At 44.2% G+C, this 23303-nt stretch overlaps 1 protein-coding gene across 1 annotated transcript in view; it reads right to left on the bottom strand.

Moving 5' to 3' along the window:
• Window positions 1–23056, bottom strand: part of FAM120A (family with sequence similarity 120 member A) — a 57267-nt gene extending 34211 nt beyond the window's left edge. Inside the window, exons 1-3 of the mRNA XM_035106302.2 lie at window positions 22128–23056; window positions 10210–10456; window positions 9567–9649 (exon numbers count right to left, since the gene is read on the bottom strand). Coding sequence (XP_034962193.1) covers window positions 9567–9649; window positions 10210–10456; window positions 22128–22601 — 804 coding nt within the window. The 5' untranslated portion in view covers window positions 22602–23056. The remainder of the gene's footprint in view (window positions 1–9566; window positions 9650–10209; window positions 10457–22127) is intronic.
• Window positions 23057–23303: the final 247 nt, after the last annotated feature.

Below are 23303 nucleotides of genomic sequence, written 5' to 3'. Positions count from 1 at the left end.
AAGCTCAGCTACTATCTGTGCACTTCCAAATCCCACCACCTGGAGCCCCATCCACAGAACCGTTTTACCTCATTTGGAAAGGATTCACCTGATTGTAACTTGTATGATTTTTGCCTTCAAAAATAGAGGTTCTTCTTTGTCTAGTAAAGAATTACTGGCGCAAGGGCATTTTTCAAAGTTTAATAACAGATTTATGTATTTTCAAAATATGCAGGTACAGTAGTCATAATTTTAAACAGGATTAGTGTAAAAATATTGACAAAGTGGGATGAGAAAATTAAAAAGTGAAAAAATTATTATGAAACTTTTTAACATATAGCAACTATGCTTTGACATCAAGTTTTCATTAACTAGCAGGTCATTTTCTCTTCTATACTTTACCCTCAAAGCAACAGCTAATGAAGGAAATCAACAGAATTGTTAATACTTCTTCTCAGATTAGAAGGAATAGAATACCCTGAGCTTTTCTACTAGAAAATAAACTAAATTTAATAAAATGCCACTTAAAAATGCTCACTGCTTTAGAGGCCCCTTCATTATTTTAATTTTCACAAGATGGTTCTACTTTTCCTCATAGCTGCAATTATCTGGTGTACAATGTCACTTAGCTTTTAGCTCCCTGCCCAACGCAACTAGCCTGTTTTTTACTTACAGAAAGGAGCTCCTTTTATTAGCAAAAAGCAGACCTTTTTTGTTTTTAAAGGAAAATTGCAAGCTACAATGGCTGGTGAAGGAGAAACAAAGCACACCAGCTCTCCTTAGGAAGCCCACTCACACACCTGGAGGGAATTCCTAGCTGCCAACGGTGACCAGGTGAGTAGCTAATACAAGACTGAATTGTCATAAGCAACATGAAATGAATTATATGGTAAAATTCTGGATTTATTGCATATTAAATATTAAAGGATGCATAATCAATTCTGAACACATTTCTAATGGAAATGGAAATCAGAATTCATTACTATAGCTCCTACAACCAAAAAATACAGATGCTTTAACATGAGCACATGAGCAGTTAACAGCATGGCAGCCAGGCACAAGAGACACTTAAATGGGTACGGAAGTATTGTGTTTTTCTTTTTTCTTTTAAAATCTAACTGGGTAGCACTATAATTATGGAGGAGGAAGTGACATCACACCTGGAAAACGGAAGTTTGAAAGGAGAATTCTGCAATCCCGGAGAAGAATTTTTTATTTTTTTACCCAGTAACTGGAACCGAGAAGTCCACAAAAGAAAGTAGCAGCAGCAGCAGATTAAGTGGCTGAAAAAGACAGGCAGTGAATAGAGTTTTATTCTATAACTACTAGAAGAAAAACCTCAAACACTTCTGCTAGCACAATGAGGATACCATGAAGTACATAAAAAGACAAAACAGTCAAGATATCATGTTAAGCTGAAGCATCTAAAAAGTTAATGGAGTGTGTTTAGAAACGGAAACGGCTACAGATTTTCTTCAAAGGAGAAAAATGAATTTGCACTAATGTATAAGATCAAGTAGACAGATGTTTGCAGCAGACTGTTAAGTTTCAATAAGAGTACATAACCAAAATTAATAATCAGACGGCAATGGGGGGGGGGAATGTAAATTGCACGTTATGAGATCATGGCAAGCAAAGTTCATTGCGAACCCCAAAAGCCCAGAGCCTGACTGCTTGGAGCAATTTCTCAAGGAATGACTGCACTTTTCATAAAGCCTTAAGGATATTTAATCCCATTTTCCATGCCAAAAATCTGCACTCTATACTTCAAAAGCCATTTTTTTATCATTTCCACTAGAAATGAGTTTTAAAAAGAAACCCAGATAAATTCTTCACATAGGTTAGTAAAACTGAAACGCTGTTTCGTTTTTAAAAAGTGAGAGCTGAACGAGCAACACAACCCTGTTCTTAAAAATTAGACATTATCTCCTCATAGTTACAGCTAAAAAGGCCCTGAGACTAAAAATACTCATGAGCAAAAAGGCCTCAAAGGTGCTATTGTCTTCAGAATCTCCACTTCTACACTGATGAGTGAGCAAATGTTATTTAACTAAGAGCAGGAAGAGATGGTCACATTCACTATACAATTCCCTACAAAGAATTTTTTTTTTGGAGGGGGGGGGGGAGAACAGAATCTTTCTTGCTAACTCCAGGCTCATCTATTCTACATTAACTCTTCCCTATCACTTTGCATTTTCCTTATCTGACATTTTTCCTGCATCAATTACAGCAGAATCAGAATATTAGAGCACTCATCTAGGTTGACCCCTTTACTGGGTTCTATTTCAGGCGTCAGAAAACAGGCTACACATTTTGGATGTTGCTTCATATAAAGTACTCCCTGTACATACCGAACTATGTCAAGGAGGGCTCTAGGCAAGCCTTCTCTCTTGTCGTACTAGGCTTGTTATGCACACTGAGATTTCTCAATGTGTGATCCGGGGACAGGACATAAAAACCATGCAACCCTCCACCTGCAGGATGAAATTGTACAGTCCAGCAACAGGTACTTTGTGTCAATGCTCTCAATAATTTACATTTACTCCTGGATTACAAATCCACAGGACAGAAATTGTCAACTGAGAGTTAGACTTCCAAAGTCGGCAAACCCGGAAGTCTTGTCGCTACCCGCGCATTCTGCACCTGCGCAGAAGCACAAAATTGCGCTTCACACATGCGCAAAACGGGCACTTCGACAACCGAAGACTTCGACTTACGAAGAGCGCCGCGGAACGACTTAATTTGTTCCGGAGGTCCATTCTTAACCTGAAACCATTCTTAACCCGAGGTACCACTTTCGCAAATGTGGCCTCCTGCTGCCGCCACGCGGCCATGCGATTTCTGTTCTCATCCTGAGGTAAAGTTCTTAATCCGAGGTACTACTTCCGGGTTAGTGGAGTCTGTAACCCGAGGTGTTTGTAACTCGAGGTACCGCTGTATAAACCTATATAAACAAAGCTACATATCCTACTCTCAAGCTAAAGTCAGACAGAGTCACCAGTCTTTTGGGACCAGTGAGCACATCTGGAATTTTAAGTAGTTGCCACAGGTTGCCAGTGACAAGATGGCGTGTGTGATCTAACACAAAATGGCTGCTTTGAGGGTGTGGTTCAACATAAAATGGATCAGGCATCCCCAAACTTCAGCCCTCCAGTTGTTTTGGACTACAATTCCCATATTCCCCGACCACTGGTCCTGTTAGCTAGGGATCATGGGAGTTGTAGGCCAAAACATCTGGAGGGCCGCAGTTTGGGGATGCCTGAAATGGATGCTACGTCTAAAAAAATGAGGACCACAAAATGATCCCCATAAAAAAGCACCTACATGAGCCGCCACCACACTTGCTCAGTTTTTGCACCTCTCCTCTGTTCAGTACAGGGGAGTAGGTGTCCAATCCTGGCATCCAATGAAATGTGGGTATGAACATGTTCACTGTAGGGGAGGCTGATTCAATACAATCAAGAACTGAACAAGAACAGCAAACTTACACACTGTGGTTTTTTGAGGGGATATTTACATTTCATAGGGGTGTGTACTGGTAGGCACACTTGCACCCAAGGGCACCCACTGCAGGAAGACATAATGGAAGGGCAACGTATGGGAATTGTAGAAATTGAGAGTTCAGTTAAAGAATGATAGGATGAACAATGCCTCTTCATCCCTTCTTTCTTTAACTAGCATTTAAATACTAAAAATGGAAGAAGCCATAATGGCAGAGTTCCAATGAAGCAACAAAAAAGATAAAAAACAGAGCACAGTGGGGAAATCAATACTATAGCATTGAATTTACAGGGGACAGTGTTATCATGGGAGTCAAGACAGCAAGAGAGGAACATGCACAATAAACAGGTGGAAGAATGCATACTTTTGAAAGTTAAATTGATTGCAAGATGAGAGAGAGCCAATGTACGTAACAGAAGACAGGAAGTAAAATCATCATGACAAGAGAATACATAATTGAGCAACCTTCACATAAAAACCTACCTAAAGGTTGCCTAAATGCTTCCTAGGAAGTACCCTTGATTAAAAAACTGGGCCAAACTGGACAAAAACTAAGTTACCATCAAGCAACTGTAGGAGATGCTGGAATCTGTCCAATAGGAAGCACCTTGTCTTCTGTGAATCAGATGCAACTGTAGTCTCTCTCAATGTGTGGAGATGAGAGCAGAAAAAGGTGTCCAACCTCCTTGTGTTCATAATTAGGGGAAATGTTGCACTAGTTCCATCCATCCACAAGTGATTTTGATTTCAAAATACATCTAGACTTTAGAGTAGGGGTATGGAAAAGAGGACTACAAATAGACAGCAGAACATATGCGAGGATTGCTGTGAAGTAGGCCAAACTAGGTAGCCAGTGCTTAATTCAAAAAAGCACTTCTTTTGCTCTTAAGAAACTGTGTTTACTTGGAAACATTTCACATTGATTAGTTATGCCTAAACTATTAAGAAATCCACTATTGCTTTGTAAATTTAAGAGCCTAGTGAACCACAGGGATTCCCAGGAGGCAGAAAACTAAACAAGACTGTATTCAGCCCATTCTTGCCTCAGAAAACTGACAATGAATAAAAATTAGAAGGTTATCTTATGAGCTGAGGCCTTATTTACTTATTTATGGATATATATATATCTAAGGTCTTAAAAATGACTCAACAACTAACCAGAGAGATCATGAGTGAATTTCATTTCCTCTTTCCTACTTACTAGCTAACATGAACAAAATAATAACAGAAACTATTATTAGTTTTCTCTTTTCTCCTGCAAAGACATGTAAAGAAATGTTCTTAATCTGACATTACATTGGTTTGTTCCTATTCTTACATTAATGTAAGTACCATATATTTTAACACTATGCATGTTTAGAGCTGTATGTTTTGGGTGTTTTAAATTGCTTTTAGAGGATCTATGTTCATATAATAAAATTTGCTTTGTATTGAATATAATTTCCTAATGTGACAATTGAGTATACATGTTACATGGGCACCAATACCCAATAACAACACTACAAAACAAGACAATATTTTTATAGTTTTAAAAGTGTCATCTATGACAATGAAGCTAATGGTTTTTAATGACTTTGTTAAAAAAGCAGATGGATGGGGATGCAATTTGCTAACAGCATAGAACACACAGCCATTATTTATTTTTGTTCATATAAAGATAAAAAAGTTGTGCTAGGGAAACAATGAGTGCTAGAACAGGAGAAACTGGAATGGAGCTGGAGAGTAGGAACTCATGCATTCTGAGACTTCATGACTGCATTCACATAAACTATAATGATTAGTTTATCAAGAACACACAGATGGCCCCCATTTTGCTTCTCCCCAAGCAGGAACCAAAAATCGCAATTCCTGGCTTGGTGTTAAGTCCAAATCAGGACTGTAGTTTCTTTCACTCTAAGCTAACTCTAAGAGCGGGTGGCGCTGTGGGTTTAACCACAGAGACTAGGGCTTGCTGATTGCTGATTGGAAGGTTGGCTGGTTCGAACCACCACCACCCCCCGCGACGGGGTGAGCTCCCGTTGCTCAGTCCCTGCTCCTGCCAACCTCGCAGTTCGAAAGCACGCAGTGCAAGTAGGTAAATCGGTACCACTCCGGCAGGAAAGTAAACAGCGTTTCCGTGGGCTGCTCTGGTTCGCCAGAAGCGGCTTCGTCATGCTGGCCACATGACCCGGAAGCTGTACGCCGGCTCCCTCGGCCAATAAAGCGAGATGAGCGCCGCAACCCCAGAGTCGTCCGCAACTGGACCTAACGGTCAGAGGTCCCTTTACTTTTATCTTTTTAAGCTAACACTGCTGAGAAGCTGAAGTTTGCTCTTGCTTTCCCATTGCTCCTCAGTTCAGATGTAACTCTTAGCCAGGGATCTTCTGACTGGAAAGGAGCACCATAGGCACAATCTTCACATTAAGAGTAATCCACCAGCTATAGTTTACTGTTATTTGCAACTGTTTGAAACTAAGGCCAATTGAGAATCTTTTTTTTTTATCCCAAGAAGACTACAAGTGTATTGGTGTGAAAAACATTTTTCTTAAAAAAAAATTTGATGAACTGTGATTGATGTAACTCTACTGGAATGAATGAGACAGTCCAATAGCATTATGAAAAGTAACAGTAGAACCCCATAGCTGTCAAGTTCTCCCTTTTTTTTTTAAGGGAAATTCCTTTATGCTGAATAGGCTTCCTCGTGAGAAAAGGGAAAACTTGACAGCTATGTAGAACCCTGTTTTGAGTAGAGTCTCTGATTTTGGTCACTATTCAAGAAGACTTAATTCAAACCACTACATATGGCAAAAAGCTCCAGTGATGGTAATGAACACTCAATTACAAGAAGGTGAAGTAGTTATGCCTGTTTAGCCTGTTCAAAAGGAGGAAGAGGGCAAATGAGCACATAAGCCTTAATGTCAAACCAACAGAAGATATTTCTAGAAATAACTACACAGGTTAAATAGGACTGCAGATACAAGAATCAATGGTTGTAAAACTACCCATTAATAATTTTTTATTGGAAATCAAGTCAAGGCTACCCAGCTACCACATTTATAAAATTCTGCCTGTCTTTCTAAAATAAGAACAAAGAACTTTAAAAGCACAGTGAAATCCATGTGTGATTAGTTTTAATCAGATGCCTCATTTGTGAAACAATGGAGCACAGGTGGAAGGGTGAATGAGAATGTGCTTATATGAGCCTGAGGCAGTTGGTGCCCCAAATATTGAAAATATTTATTTGTATTATTCTTCCTATTATTGGGCATCTGGAAAACACGGTATGCCACGGTACCTTGGGTGGTGTAAATAATTCAACAATGCTATTTTAGGAGCTTACAGTGCACTTGTACATTATGGGTTGGAACTAAACTTGTAGTGTCAAACCTCGGTTTACGCCTACCTCGGCGAGCAACCGCTTTGGCGAGCGACCACCGCGGACCCGGAAGTGTTTACATCCAGGTTCCGCAGCGTCGGATGCGGAGACGCGATCTGCGCAGCTCGCACATGCACAGAAGCGTTCTATTGGCGCTTCGCGCACGTGCAGAAGCGTGCCTTCGGCGAGCCGCCTCCTCCGCGGAACGGATTGCGGTCGCAAACCGAGGTACCACTGTAACTGGCCAAGTTTCACTTCTGTTGGAAGAGGAAAGGAAGATGTTTTGCTGATCCCTCCTTCACCTTGCAGCTTCCTGAAAATCTTCACAGGTTGGTTGGAGAGGACTAGGAAAGGCATCACATCCATAAACACAGATCCCAATATGTAAAATTGTGATATGAAAAGCTGCCTAAGGGATGAAGTAGATATGACCTGGGGAGCATGTTTTTTTTCTCACATCTAAAACAAATGATGGGGGCAATAAGCTCTGATATGGTGTGCAAAGCTACTGGGAAAGCGGGTTCCCTGCAGTGAAGTAAGCACAGGAAGGCAATGTGATGCTTGTACACCCCTTTTGCATGTACACCCCTTTTGTTGCAAAAGAACTCCCCACCATCCTGGCGCTCTCTCTCTCTCTTTCTCTGTGTGTATGTATGAGAATTGGACAGACGCGCAAACAACATACAGAGCTGCCTCTATAACATCTAGTTCAGCCTGTAAACAAGCTTCCCTTCAACAGGTTTGCTACTGAGGTTTGGACTTCTTTTTGCCCATCTTTGCTCCAAGTAGCTTACCTCGCCGCTCTGAAACATCTGGATTGTTTCCCCCTCGTGGCCAGGTAGACAGAAAGAGGAGTAAATGCAAGAGGCTGGTGGACACTGGGACAAAGCTATTTGGCCATTAAAATATGTAACAGGACAGCTACTTAAGAAAAATTTGCCCCACCACAAGCATAATCTGTGAGGCACAGATTATGGTGAGGCACTTATAATTAACATTTGTGTTGAATCACCCTTGTGCGTTTGGGATTGTTACTCACCTTTTCTTCACGAATATGGATTAAACGGCTTTATTTTTTAAATAAGTAACTCACACTTAATACAAAGTGAAAGCAAGACCAGCAACTAGCATGCAGATTTGTAGCCTAATCTACATGTGATGAGTTTTGATGTCATGGCTTATGATACTGCAGGTTGAAGCAGGCCAAGGTGCTTTTGTTCCTCACAAGACTTTCTTTTTTAAATGAGCATGAAAAGTTGAATATATATGATTACTCAAAATAAAGCAAAGGGCGGGGGGTGGGGAGAGAGAGAGAAATAAATAAAAACTTCCATAACTCCCAGTGCTGAATCAGCCTTGAATCTTAGGCTGCAATCCTAAACAAACTTACTTGGAAGCAAGTTGAAGTGTCACCAAGATAATTTATTTTCAAGATAAACTAGTAGGATCTGGGTTCTTATTGTGTATGATGGCTTCTTCTCCACCCCTGTCTAAAGATGAGTCTTGATCCTAAATGCAGTGGTACCTCAACTTATGAAGGCGATCCGTTCTGTGGCGCTCTTCGTAAGTCGAATCCTTCGTAAGTCAAAGCGTCCATTTTGCGCATGCACAGAACACACACGCGGCAAAAATACTTCTGGGTTTGCGAACTTCGTAAGTCGAAACCTTCGTAAGTCGAGGCATTCATAAGTTGAGGTACCACTGTGCTTTACTAAAGCACTCTTGCTCATTCAACAAACATAAAAGTATTATAAAACTGCAACAAATAGTTAGATGGACTTAAAGTTATGCCCTTAAATCTATCTAAATTCCAGCAGCACTTTTCTGCAATGATGATAACTTCAGCACAGGTATCTAGGCGAGAAAGTGACAAAATTCAAGAAAGCCAGGAGGTGTTTGATCTCATTTAAACCATCAACTGTGTATACCATATCTTAAACTCTGGTATGCATGACCCATCAAGTCTAAGGAAGCAACAGTACTTCTGACAGCTAGAAGCCTAAGATCAGCACTGTTTCAGATACTGTACTGAATTTTCATAAGCCGTACACCAGTACCCAAGCCCTCTGTTTAAGTTTTTCATAAAGTTGTTCAACTGCTAATACCATCACAGGTACAACTTTTGGACTAAACTAGCACCGTGGTACCTTGATTCTCGAACTTAATCCATTCTGGCAGTCTGTTCGACTCCCAAAACCGTTCGAAAACCAAAGCACGGCTTCCGATTGGCTGCAGGAGCTTCCTGCATTCAAGTGGAAGCCACATCGGATGCTCGGATTCCAAAAAATATTTGCAAACTGGAACACTTACTTCCAGGTTTGCGGCTTTTCGGGAGCCAATTTGTTCCACAAATAAGCTGTTCGAGAACCAAGGTATCACTGTAAATGTATCTAGTATAGCTGAATACAAATATTTTTTTCTCTTAGAGCTATCAGAAGAAAGGATAGGGAAAAAGAGAAATATTTTCAGAACTGCAGTCACATTGCTGATGCTAGTGCAGTTTCGTATGATAAAATGAGAACTAAAACAAGAAACACGGAGTGTACATTGCCCATATGAATGGAAAAGCTTGAAGAACTCACTTACAGTGAAGCAAGTTCTCAGAGTAGTCCTCTTTTAAGTCTTTGGTGCTACTTTCGCATATCCAACAATATTAGACATTGCCCAAATTATGTTTTATTCCTATGCTAGGTTATTTGTTTTAATGTCTGAAATTATATTAAAGTTGTACCTTAAGAGAGGCTAGTGGATGTTCTGGACCAAGTAAACTCCAATGAAATGAAGCCAAATCTTCATCAGGTAGAATGTGATTACCTGGAATATACAATATGCAATATTTTTAAAAAATATACTATATGTTACTTGTTCTACATAAATGGTTGTCTCATTTACTTTTTTAAAAAAATCAAGGCAGTACTTGAAATTAGTGAAGTCTGACAGAGTTGGGGGGAAATAACAATCCTAAATTCAAATTTCACTTGCAGATAATGCAATTAGAGAGACTGAATATGATAATGAGTATTTGTAAGGTAACTGATCTACATTTTTTCCTGGTATCACGTCTAATTCAGAAACAATGTTTATCCAAAACTAAGTCCCATATTAATGGGGCTTACTTCCAAGTAATCACATTTAGGATTGCAGCCTTACTTCAGGTACCTCCAACTAAAAGAACACATTTCCATGTAAAAGTGATTGAGATAAAATGTACCAGATTCTGATTCACTGCTATACAATTTTTTTAAAAAAAACAAACCACACACACAAACCAATAGGATGAAGAAATGATAAAACAAGTGTGCACAGAAACAGTCTTCCAATAATGCATTCTTAAGATCAGATAAATGTGGACTTCCATGTGTCATTCCACCTACCTAAAAGAGCAGCAAAAATAGGAAACCGATTTGGATTCAGGTCCAGTTGCTTGGCAACTTCATGCATCAGGTATTGGCTTGTCGTGAGGCTTTTTCCATTGCGGCTCAGTTTTAGGGCATGGGCACTGAAATAGTAAGGGATGTTGCACAATGCGTAATCCGAATCAAATGCAACCAAGCCATGGAAGCCTTTTTCTCGGCAAAATGAAATTACTTCTTGATGGTGGTCTTCAATGCTCTGTGCAACCTATGCAAAAAAGGAGGGAGGAAGGGGGAGGAAGAACAGGGTACATTGAATATTAATATCAAACTGTACGAATGTGCTGAAATGTACATTAACAGTTCGTGTTAAAAACAAGTTCTTACACAGTGGAAATGTGCAGCCCCAACTTGTTGGCAACAATAGGGTATCCAATACCATCCTCGGTCAAACTTTGGTCCTGTTCTGCATAACTGTCCTTCCTTCTCCTAAATACTATAATCAGGGCCAATGAATATCCCATATTCAAAACAAGTGTGCAGTTCCCCAGTTCAAGCATTACTTTCTAACAAGAAGGAGAAGAAAGCTGACAGCAACTCTCAATTTCACTGTATTCAATTGAGGGAAGTAATGAACAGGCCAGACTTCCTATTCTGCTCCCCGCACCCCAAAAGACCTGCATAAAAGATACCCAAATTCCCCTGCCAACAACTTTCTGAAACATACCTGCCCCCTTGGAACAGAAAAGTATTTACAAGACAACACACGTCCCATCTGAACTGTTCTCAACTCTTTACAGGCTTATCAGGTCTCATCTTGATCTTTGGTTGTCGGGAGATCAGCAAGAGTCCATCCCTCCTGTGGTGTGGCACACCGTATTTTTCCATCTATAAGACACTCCCATGTATAAGACTATTTTGGGGGACTCAGAATTAAGAAAATGGCCTCGGCACTATCCGTGTATAAGACGCCCCCTAATTTTTGACATTTATTAGGGAAAAAACCTAGTCTTATACATGGAAAAATGCGGTCTATATTTTTCCTTCTGGAGGTTAAAAGCCTGGAACTTGGACTAAGATCATCAGCTGTCAAGGACCAGGACAGACTGCCATATTCACAGCCAGATATCCCTGAAATATCAAAGTCCATCACCAAGATGCAAAATAATAATAATAATAATTGTAAGCTGCTTTGGGAGCCAATCTTCTTAAAAAGATATTTCAGCCTCCGATTTTATTTGCCTATGTATTTCAGCAAACTTTTTAGCTTTGCTGGATTTTAGTGGGGGACTTATTTATTTAATACAATTATTTATGTCCTGCTTTTCAGGATTTAAATCTTTCCATGGTGAACTATAAGTAACAAAGATACATGAATAAAATCATAAGTTTTGTTGGAGTTTCTTTGTCAGTCTGTTTTTTATGATTTTTTTGAATCAGTTTTAATTTTTATGCCATTCTGAGTTCTGTTATTATCTTCTAAAATAACTAAATAAAGCAGGATACAATAATAATTAATTATATAATGCAACAAGGATCACTGATGACTCAGGGATGATGATGATAGCTACCGCAATACCACTAGGACTGACTGATTATGATTAAGAGATATTTAAATGTAAATCACATTTTGAATTTCATACATGCATGCAAATGCTGCAATTGCACACACTCGTCAGTAAGTCAATCTAAGTGAACAAAGTGGGATTTATGGAAGATCATGCTGACAAGTGTCCAAATTTTCCCAGAAGCAATGTTATTGAACAAAATAATGTTTTCCCAATGTGCAGTATAAATGACCATGCTATTTGTTTGATAGAATCATAAATATAAATAATCTGAAACTGAACACATAGCTGGATCTTGCTGTCATTTAAGTCCGGTTTGCACATCTTACCAAGCCAAATTATGGTTTAGTAGGAACACACTGGTTCCTCAAATGGCAATAGCCACCATTTGGCTCCTCCCTCCTAAGCCACGGCTTGTCATGCTGTTCAACCCCACACCTATGGTTTAGCTTTCTGAAACAAGCTGAGAGCTATAAACCACAGGACAAATCTTGGTTAAAGCTCATAGGTAATATGGAGAGCTAAAACACAAGGCCAAGTTTAGTCAAAATGCTAAGCCACGGGTGTCAAACACAAGGCCCGGGGGCCTAATCCGGCCCACCAGACCTCGTCATGTGGCCCGCGTAGCCGCCGCCGACACTAGCCACTGACAGTAGTTCTGGAGCCTGCGATTGGCCGAGGGTCAAAACAGGGGGCGGGGCTGCAGGCGGAGGCCGGGGCGCTGGAGCCGCGCTGACGGCCTTGGCCAGGGAATTTCAATTTCGAATGAGGCTGAGGGAGGCGGTGGCACAGCAGCCAGATGGGGAAGTGAGATGCAGGAGGAGGAGGAGGAAGCCCGCTGAGGAGGTAGGAAAGCCCTACAGGCGCCGCCGGCAAAGTTGGTGCTGGGACGGAGCAGCACTGGATTTTTTTTTGGCGGGCTTTGCTGTTGTCTCCGAGAGCGAGTGAGGCGGCACTGGGGAGCCGCCGCCCGCCACTTCCCTTCCTCTCCTCGGTTGCATCCGGGAGGTGGGCGGGCGAGCGAGCGGGCGAAAGGGACGCGGAGTGAGCCTGAGGGGGAAGTAGGCGAAGCGCAACAGTCGCTCTCTTGATGGAGCCGGGTTTCTCTTCCCTCTTCCCCCGTTTTCTCCTCATAGACACTCGGGAGGGTGCCTGGCTTTTGCTCTGCCCCCCACCCCCGAGCCGCCCTTTGGCTTCTCAGTTCCAGTGGAGCTGCTCCCCGGAGGGCGGCCGGGAGGGAGGCGGCGGTGACGGCACAGGTTCCTGCTCTTCCCGCTCTGCCGCCGCCTCCTCTCAGCCCCTCGTGATGTAGGGCTCCAGATGGAGTCGCCTCGCGGTTTGAGTAAGTGGGAGGGGAATTTTTTTTGGGTGGGGAGGTTTTCAAGCCTCCTCTGCCTGCAGTCCCGGTAGGGAGAGGCGGCGGCGAAGACGACAACAGCGCGGGTGGGGGAAAGAGCAGCTCTGAGGCGAAGATGCACGTCCGCTGGGGCTGCCGCCGCCTTCCTCCTCAGGAAATCCACTGCCCTCCCTCAGCGCGAGGGGAAGGGACTCTGGCGCTGAGGAGTGAGGATGCAAAAGCAAAGCAGGGATTGGCGCTGCACCGCATGTTCCTGCCCCTCTCCAAAGCATGGGGTGGGTTGCAGCGTGTGGCATCCTGCCTAGCAGGGTTTGGGTGTGCGCAGGGCGGGAGAGGGAAGCCCTCCTTCCATCTGCAGGTTTTTAATCCCAGCAGTGGCTTTCTCCTTCCTGCCGAAGGTTTAGTTGAGGCCCCCCCCCCGGAAGCCGTCGATCCCCACCTTTTGTTCAAATTTCCCTAGTTTACATCCCCTCCCACACATGCGCCACGACGCAGGAATGTGATCCGCGTGGGGGCGGGAATGAGCTTACATTATTACAATAAACAGTAATAATTGAATGCAGTGACAATAATTTATGATGATAATAAAGAGTGGACACAGTCCTACAGACACAACCGGCCCTTTGAGGGTGACCAAACTGCTGATGCGGCCCCCGATGAATTTGAGTTTGACACCCCTGTGCTAAGCCATGCCATGGCTTAGTGCAGTGCAGCAGAACAAGCAGAAAGTATTTGCAATCTCTTCTCCCAGAGCTCAAGCATCCAAGCTAACCCACAGTCTGGCTCAGCATTTAATAACAGGGATGGCTCTATGCCACTGATGGTGAACCTATGACACACGTGTCACCACTGACACGCATAGCCATTTTAGGTGACACGCGGCCGCATGCCGAGATGAAACAGGTATCGGGCAAGTGAGGGCAACTTAAGGGCAGTGCAGCTTCAGCCGCTGCCAGCGAGCATGCTCGGCAGCTCCGTGCCACTCCTCTCTTTCCTCCCAGCACCGAGAAGGGTGGCGCGTGCGTTGGGCACGTCAGCAACCTCGCCTAGCCAATCCCCCTCCGCGTTTTTCAAGGCGGCGGCTGGATTGGTTGATCCGACCACTTCGCACAGGCGCTGGGGATTGGCCGCCCAAGAGCAGGCTGCAGAAGGCAGCACCGTCAAGCGCTTCATGGAGGGAGAGATTGGACTTCGGTGCGCGTGCCCCTGCTGCTGCTGGCCGCGCTGTGGGGCAGGGAAGCGCTCCCAGCTCAGGGGGGTCCTGAGGCCACCGCCGCTGCCATCCTCGCCGGCAGCGCCGCCACCGCCACCCTCTGCCTCCGCTGCACCCAGCGGCCATGCCGCCGCACCCGCCCTGGGCAGCAGCGGTTCCCCCAATGGCAAGGCGGCGCGGAGCAGCAAAGTGAGTGGGGTGGGCAGCGTGGCCACCGCTGTGCAGCCCCGCCTGAGCGCAACCAGCTCATGACCCAGCACGCCCTCTCGGTCCTGGTCCTGGCCAGCGCCGCACTCATCGTCTCTATTTTGTCATCCGGACCGTGCGACTTCGTCCCCAGAAATAGGTAGTTTTCATTTCCCCCTATTTCCAAGCCTAAGATTTTTGTCACATAGCTTTTAAAATAATCTGTAGACTTATGCACCCTGAAGATGCCCCCCCCCCAAATCTGAGCCATTTTGGACTTTCCTCACAGAAGAGCTGTTTCATTGCCTCAATCCTTTTGGTGACCCTTTTCTGAGCCATACATATTTGGGCAAGGGAATAGGACAGGCATGTCCAACAGGTAGATCATGATCTACCGGTAGAACACTGGACGTCTGCGGTTGAACACTGGTAGATCATTGGCTCCCCCTCCCCAAGAAGCTGAACAGATGTGGCTCCCCTTAAAAAAAAACAAAATTTTACCTCCTCCCTGAAAAAAACTCAACAACTTTGACCCGAAGCTCCCCAAAATTGGCCTTTTTTAAAAAAGTTACCTGGTTCTTCTATTCCAGGGGTGGCCAACTCCCAAGAGACTGCGATCTACTCACAGAGTTAAAAACTGGCAGTGATCTACCCCCTTTTTGGGGGTTCAGGTCAAAAGTTGTTGAGATTTTTTAGGAAGAGGGCTACGAGGAGGCACAGGCCCAACCCGAGCCCACATCCCCAGCGGCAGACCCAGTGGAGGAAGGCCTAAGCCCAGAGTCCCACTGGGAAAGACCTCTGGGTTTTGCCTTATTTTTTTCCTTTTTAATTACTTTAATAAGTTTTTACCTCCCCTTTTCCCTTTTTTAAGGGGAAACAATCATACATTTTTTGTTATTTAAACTATAAATATCATGAGATTATGTTTTTTTTCTCTCGAAGTGACACCCCACCCGAGTTATGCTCGGTTTTTTGGCGAATTTTGACACACCGAGCTCAAAAGGTTGCCCATCACTGCTCTATGCTGTGGACCTATGCTGTTTGAACTCCCATCAGTTCCAGCCAGCATGACCAATGGGTCAGGTCCTGTAAACTGCCCTGTGATCTTTGGATGAAGTGCAACGTATAAAATTAATTAATTAATTATGCTAGCCATTGCAATAGTAAATACAGGACTTGACTTGAGAAGATGTCTAGGTTCTGAACCAGTGCCTTGAGGCTGCGGCGGGTTTGGTCAAGGGACAAAAAACTTAAGTGCACTCCAGGCAAGGCATTTGTGCTCCTAATCAGGAAGAAGACTATGAAATAGGATTTTGGACAGGGTTGTGCACTTGAAAAAATCAAGTTCAGAGTTTGGGAGTGCTAGATGACCAGGTGACAGCAGTGGTCAGCTTAGACTCGTGCACGAACCTTGTCCATTCCTCGCTACAGGAACTCATGCCTTTATTACATCACGGTTTAGCAACTGCACTGCCTACCACAGCCATTCCCAATCAAATTTAAAGTGCAGGCCCTCCAGATGTTGCTGAACTACAACTCCCATCAGCCACAGAAGCATGGCTAATAACCAGATATGGTGGGAACTGTCTGTAGTTCATCAACCTATGGAGGGCCAAAGGTTTCCCACACTTGCCTTAAGCATAACTGGGCCACTTATTTGAAGGACCACCTGCACCCATACCAACCCGCCTGCACCTTAAGATCAATGATAGGAGCTCTTGTTTATCTGCCACTAAGTTGGTGGGTACAAGGGACAGGGTTCTCTGTGGTGGCCCCACAACTTTAGAATACACTGCCAACTGACCTACCTCTATAAAGATACTACATTTCAGGTCTTCAGAAAGGCTTTGAAGATCCAGTTATTTTCACAGGCTGATCTGTAAGTGTCACTCTATGCTGCCACTGAGTTTCCTTGGTCGATGGTCTTATGGAAAATGTTCCATCTTATTATTATTGCTGGTTTTCTTAATGTTATATTGCATTCAATTTCATTATCACTGGAATAGTTTTACTCAAAGGTGGCCTATATATTTTTTTTAAATACTTGTGGGATCATCTCCTCCCAAACCATCCAGCTTCCTCAGATCAGGAGGGGCCCTTCTCTGCACCCTAACTAGAATGGAGGCTGAGTAGATGGCACAAAAGAAGCAAAGATCACCAGGGTTGAAGCAATGATTCTTCAACATCAATTTCGTTGTACTGGTTGGATGCCTGGTTATCATCTTTCAAAGCAACTACTCTATTCCCAACTTAAAAATGGTAAGTGTGAAGCTGGTGGTCAACAAAAGAGGTTTAAAGATGCTCTCAAGGCAAATCTTTAAAAATGTAGTATAAACCCAGACAACTGGGAAACACTGGCTTGCAAGCGCTCAAATTGGAGAACAGCCATTGCCAAAGGTGTCATGAACTTTGAAGATGAACTGAGGACGAAACAAGCCAAGAGGAAGGCACGTTTAGCAAACCCTCACCATGATAAACTCCCGTCCGGGAACCTATGTCCTCACTGTAGAAGGACGTTTGAATCCAGAATTGGCCTCCAGTCACTTACAGACTCACTGTTAAAACCATATTGATGTAAGACAATCTTACTCAGCTATGAATGATCGCCAAAGGTAAGACCTCTCTGGCTGGATGTCACCAGTTGACAAAGACATTTTTAATCTGGCAGACTTCTACCTGCCAAACACCTTATGTAAAGGTCATGCTTTACCTCTTATCTCTGCCACCGTTATATTTTAAATTTTTTAAATTTTATTTTTAGGACCCTGCACATTTAATTTTCTGCAGGTCGCCCTGAGTAGTGCCTATGATGGATGGGATATAGATATATAGCATAAAAACTAGAAGTCAGATATAAAAGTGAAAGGAAGAGTGCAAGTTGAACAAAACAGGGTGGCAAAATAAAATGGTTTCGGTAGCATGTTAAAATACCAAAAAACAGCATACCAGACAGACCATCCAGGGTTGGGAGTTCTACAGCTTGAGCATCACAACTGAAAAGGCCCTGGCCCACATCTTAGCAAATCAGAAGGCCACTTATGATGCTTGCAATGAGCAGGCAGCCAAGTTCATGAAGGCAGCCCTTCATATCCCTGGTACCAATCACGTACTGCAATCCAGGTACAACACAGAAGTGCACAAATGGGGACCTATCATATTTGCATGCAACACACTTTTTTCTTAAAGGAAAGCAGTTTACTCACCTGTGGACCCTGCCTATGACACAAGCACAATGATTCATGCTTTGGTAACCTCAAGACTAGATTACTGCAATGCACTCTGTGTGGGGCTACCCATGGGCCTGGTTCAGAGGCTACAACTGGTGCAAAAGGTTGTGCCTGGGCTGTTGACCAGGACAGATTATCACCAGCAAATAACTGTGGTAATCAAAAGTTTGCACTGGCTGTCCATACACTACCAGGTCAAGTTCAAGACTCTTGCATTAATTTACAAGGCCTGTAACAATTTGGGTCCAGGATACCTCAAGAATTATATACCTTAATCCCTTATATTTCGGCTCAGTCACCAAGGACACTATTAGTGGTCCCCCATGGGTCGGATGCAGGACTCATATCCATCAGGAGTTGTATGTTTGGTACTGTGGTCCCAATTTTATGAACTTCTATCCCAACTGGTTGAACTTCTGACACTTACTGAAGACTTTTATTCCAGCAGTAATTTAAATGAAAGCCTGCTTTTATAGTCTTAACTGATTTTTACCTTTTCTGAATTGGTATTTATTGTATACTGCTTAGAATCAATTGAAGATTGTTTAGATAAATAAAATGAATTTTGTACTTCAGTATCCACACTTGGCTATAACATTCCAAATGCAGCCAATATATACAGAAATAGCAAAGAAAAGATTGTTGGCAAAGCAGACTGTGTACACGGGTCTCCCAACAAGTAAAAGAAAGAAGAAAAAGAGATGTCTGTATTTGCAATGCCTATTGTAAACACTAGAATTAGACTACCGGTATGAAAATGACAACTAGGTATGTTACTCTTTATTATTATTTCTTCCAGTTTACTTAGTGTCCCCAAATCTTTATTTGTACTGCATTATGCACTCATAATATGACTACCTAACTAAAAAGTGCTGTGTATTGACAGAATAGCATGTGTTCTGAATACTGTTTCCCACGCTCCCGATAGTCTACATTTTCCACTGACAATGCAATTTGCTAGTAGAAATACCCACTTGAGATTTCAACATATCAGTGTCATGAATTCCTATTTCATTTGACTTGGCACTACAGGAAACCATTATATATGAACTGTCAGCATGACAAAATTCCTAAGTTTCTATAAATTGATCTATTACAATGTTTCTAGCCCACCTTTTATCCATAATGACATTCAAGTCTTTACTCAAAATACCAATCATTAAAAACAAAACAAATATTAAAAGGCACATTGGCCAACAATATAGTAACACGAAGCACAGAACAAAACGTCAACATTTATGTATTCAAGGTTCGGTAAAAGCCTTATATATGCAAAACCAGGAAATACTAAAAAATAGTAAGAATCAAATCATTGTTTGCTATACAAGTCACTGCTACAATACACTATACAAATTAAAAACATATTTAAAGATAAAACATTTTTCACTTTAAATGTACTTCTATACTCTTCTTTGAGCAAGAATCTTAGGGAATAAAAATAAAGTAGTTTTATTTTTCATATTAGAAAAAATGCATACTGGTTTAAAGTATTATAAAAATGTGTAGTAACAGTTGCACTGTCACATATTTAAAACAAGCTAAAAAGCAAGGTAACAGAAATTTCAATATGTGAAGAAACACAAATAAAGATTTGTTGCACCTTGATAAGGGTTGAACTAGATGACCCTCAGGATCCCTTCCTACTCTACAATATAAAATAGTCTCTAAAAAGAAATAAAACTCTCAACCTAGATTATTCTTAAGTTTAGAACTTGAAGACATATCACTAGTAAAACCAGAACTTTACACTCCAAGCTATTTTAAAAAGCAGTATCGGCATTCATTGCAATAAGTATCTCTTCAAACCTAAGCTACTCATCCTATGAGGCCTGCAAAAAAACACACACACAGCACAAGCTACTTGTGATAACAAGTTTTTAGACTCAATCCTTTCGTCCTTTATTAGAAATGCATGTCACATCCGATTAAGTTACAGAGGAAAGTGTGGTTGCACTTAACAGCTTTCTGCTTCCATACAGATGAATTTAACAAGCGTACACGAACAGAACAATCTAACTTGTTCACAGGAGTGCTACACTTCCATGTCTGTCATTCCTATAAGCCAATCATTACACTAGATCTGTCAACTTGCAGGCTTATAAAATTTCTTACCAGTTAAAAATGAAACAAGGGGTGGGACTTCCACTATCAACTTTGTCTGAAGTATCACTGCCTCTCTAAAAATGCAGGATGATTTCTAGGCCTTAAACCTATGTTTTCAGCAGAAAATCACCCAATCCAAGCCTCTAGTTTTACTTTTCCAGTTTCACTGAGGTAACTTCACTGAAACTTAACTTTTATGACATACTTTTTTAAAAAAATAGTAATTTTTTCTGTCTAGAGAAACTCTCCCCATCCTGAGAAATATCCTTTGTCCCGAGATTACAGATGTGGTTTAATCTGCCAAAAGGGCACCACGAAAGCACAATAACGTTAAGCTCTAATTCTAGATCTGTGCACGTCTCTGAAGGTCACAAAATATTTGCTATGCTATGCAACAGAATTGAAAAAAGTGTACAACTACTTTGTATGTGCTCAATACTTTTCATTTTCATAAAAATTCAAGCAGAATAATATCCCGAGGATTATACACTTTTACGTACTTAATTTTTTCTGAAGATAAAACAAACCATAATGAAATAATACTACTGCCTCTTGATACTTGTCTTTACAAAAAAAAAAGTAAATGAGGTGCTGTCATAAAATGGACATCAATTATTTGACATTAAGTATAGCTTAAAACTACAGGCACTACTCATTTTCAACAGTTGCCAGTTTACATGTACAATAAGAGAAGTTTAAAACTATTTGAAACCAGAGTATGTTTAACTTGTGTATAGCAGTCATTTTGCAAGAGCTAAACCTAAAGCTAGTTCAAGCTGCAGGTTCTCTTTAAATATAAATCATCTGTTAAAGAACTTGTTGCTTACTTTCATTTTCTTGGCAAACTTGTGTCTAAAGCCCCTCAAACATTTCACTTACAGTTGAGTCAAAATGCAGAAGTGATTGTACTTTTCAAGAACAAATGGCTAGGATTTGAACTGAGTCTGTTTCCAGAAAACTGGCTGCTAGCTTGCAAGGGACATTTTATAAATCCGAGTGATCAGAACAATGGCCTCCCAAACAACATGGAGTCAGAGCACACCTCGCTGGAGTTTTGAAGATGAGCAGAACTGCTCAAACTTCAAAGCATTAATTAGGGTAGGTCTGGAGCACAAGTGTTACAGATTCATTTTGCTATCTGCCCATCTTCAAATTCTCCATCAGACAGAGCACGGTGAGAGCACCAACCTCCCCTTCTTCCTATTTTATGGGATGGGGAAAGAAATGGATCCTGAGATGTGGTGGGGAAAGGAAAGAGGAGCGGAGGGGGATGTATAAAGGCAAAAGTGCTCACAAAACCAGCAGTGGAGACTACAGCCTCAGGAACGCTGGGAAAACGAAATTATGATTGCATCTCCCAGTTTAGCCTTAGCTATTCATTAGTATATCTATGATAGTGGATGGGAGCCTTCGGATGTTCCAGATCACCCTCATCTGGTTTTCAAAGCTTGACAGGTATGTATAAATAGAAAAATCCCCGTAGAGATTGAGGGCATCAGGGCGCTTAGGAAGTCCTCCCCTTTGCCAGCTCAAGGCACCCTGCTAAGGAGGAGGCGCGGAGGCGACTTAAGGCCTCTTGGCGGGAGGGGGAGACCCCCCCGGCCAACGCCGAAGCGGCAGAAACTTTTTGGCCCCCGCTCGGGCGGCTATTAATGGCCAGCGGGGAGCCCGCTTGCTCCCAGGAAACTCGCCGCACCTCCTCTCCCCGCCCAAGCCGCCGACACCGCCAGCTTTTGACGACATTTTGCGGATATGGAGAGACACAGATCCCCTCCCTCTCAACTCCGTCAAGCCACAACCAAGAGGGCAAAACCTGCTGCCATCTTAAGAGTGCTGCCCCTCCTCTCCCCCCCTCCAAACACACACACACACACACACACACACACACAAGCCCACAAACCCCACTGGAGCTGCGAAGAACCGAGCAGAGGAAAACCTGGCGCTTCAATGGCAAGGAGAAGCAGCCTCGGAGTTGGGCACCTCTTCTTGGGCGCCCTGGTGCCAGAGGAGCCTCGGGAGGGGGGGGGACACCAGGGAAGGGCCCCTATTCGTGTGGGCGAACGGGGGGGGAGAGATGGCAAGAGAGTGCAGAAATGGCCAACCAAAAGGAGGGGGCCGCAAGGTGGCAGAGGAAAGGGGGCAATAGGGCAGGGGAGAAGATGCAAGGGGGCGCTGGCGCAACGTGGGGCTGGCAAGGAGGGGAAAGGCAGGGGCCGGCGGGGCAGTGTGGATAGCAGCACCCAGCGCCCGAGCACAGGCCTCCTGGGCCGCCTGCTGCTGCTTACCTTGATGTGGAAGCGGATGAGGGCCAGGCGGATGCAGTGCGCCATGCAGACGGGCGGCAGGAACCAGACCTTGGGCGGCGGGGTGCCCTTGTTCTGGACGTGGCTGACGATCTGCTGGGCGGTCTGGCGCTCGTTGCCCTGCCGCTTCACCCACTCGTGGAGCCGGGCCTTTTCCAAAGCGCCGTTGAAGAAGACGAAGAGCTCGATGTTGCCGTTGAAGCAGGCCTTGGCTAGCGCCGCCAAGTAGCCCAGCATGTGGTTCCACTGGCCGCCGCTCACCCAGTCCGTGTAGAAGCCGCCGTAGAGCCGGTGCAGGCAGTTGTCGGCGTCGATGAGGAGGCGCAGCGGGGTCTGCGGGGGCCTCTGGCGGCCGCCACCCACCAGGCTGCCCCGGGCCAGCTTCTGCAGCTCCACCGGCACCACGGCGCTGGGGCAGTGTTTCTCGATGTAGTCCTGGAAGCCTTGCACTCCCATGGTGGCGGCAGCGGTGGCGGGGACCGGACTTGGCTTGCTGGAAGCGGCGGTGGCGGTGCAGAGCGAGCGGCCCGGGCGAGGCAGGAGCGAAGAGTTGCGGGGTGGGAAGTGATGGCCAATGTGATCCGACTAAGACAGGGCGGGCTGTTTGGTCTGGCTGGCTGGCTGCTGCTGCAGTTGCACGGCGGCTCTTCAGGGGGGAGTTGTGTGGGTTCGTGGGGGGCTCATGGCTGCTGCGGCCGCCATGTGCTGCTCTCACAGCGCCATGGCTCAGGGGATCCGGGCTGCTGCCGCTGCGGCTCCTACTGCCTGCCGGGGGAAGGGAGGAAGGGAGGGAAAAGAGAGAGAGCGCGGGAGGGGAGGGAGGACGACGAGGAGGAGGAGGAAGGGAAGGGAAAGGAGAGGAAGGGGGCAGCGGCACACGGCGCAGGAAGCCAACCCACTCGCCGTCGCGGAACAGGCGGGACTTGGCCCGGGCAAGCAGAGCCGCTCACGCCGCTCGCCTGCCTGCCAGCTCGCTGGGCGGCAAGTGAGACCAAGGCAGGGCGGCGCCCCCCGGCCTCTCCACTCCGCCTAGCGGGAAGGGAGGGCTGGCCGGGCCGCCTCGTCCCTCTCCCTTCTGGTCCCCGCCGCCCTCGACCCGGCCTGCTACCCAAGCGGCCGCCGCCGCCGCCCCTGCAGCTGGGACCCGCTCGGATGCCG

Source organism: Zootoca vivipara, chromosome 2 (assembly GCF_963506605.1).
Source record: "Zootoca vivipara chromosome 2, rZooViv1.1, whole genome shotgun sequence".
Taxonomy (NCBI): Eukaryota; Metazoa; Chordata; class Lepidosauria; order Squamata; family Lacertidae; genus Zootoca; species Zootoca vivipara.
Note: the sequence above shows the minus strand (reverse complement) of the source record. Positions and strands in the feature narration are given on the sequence as shown.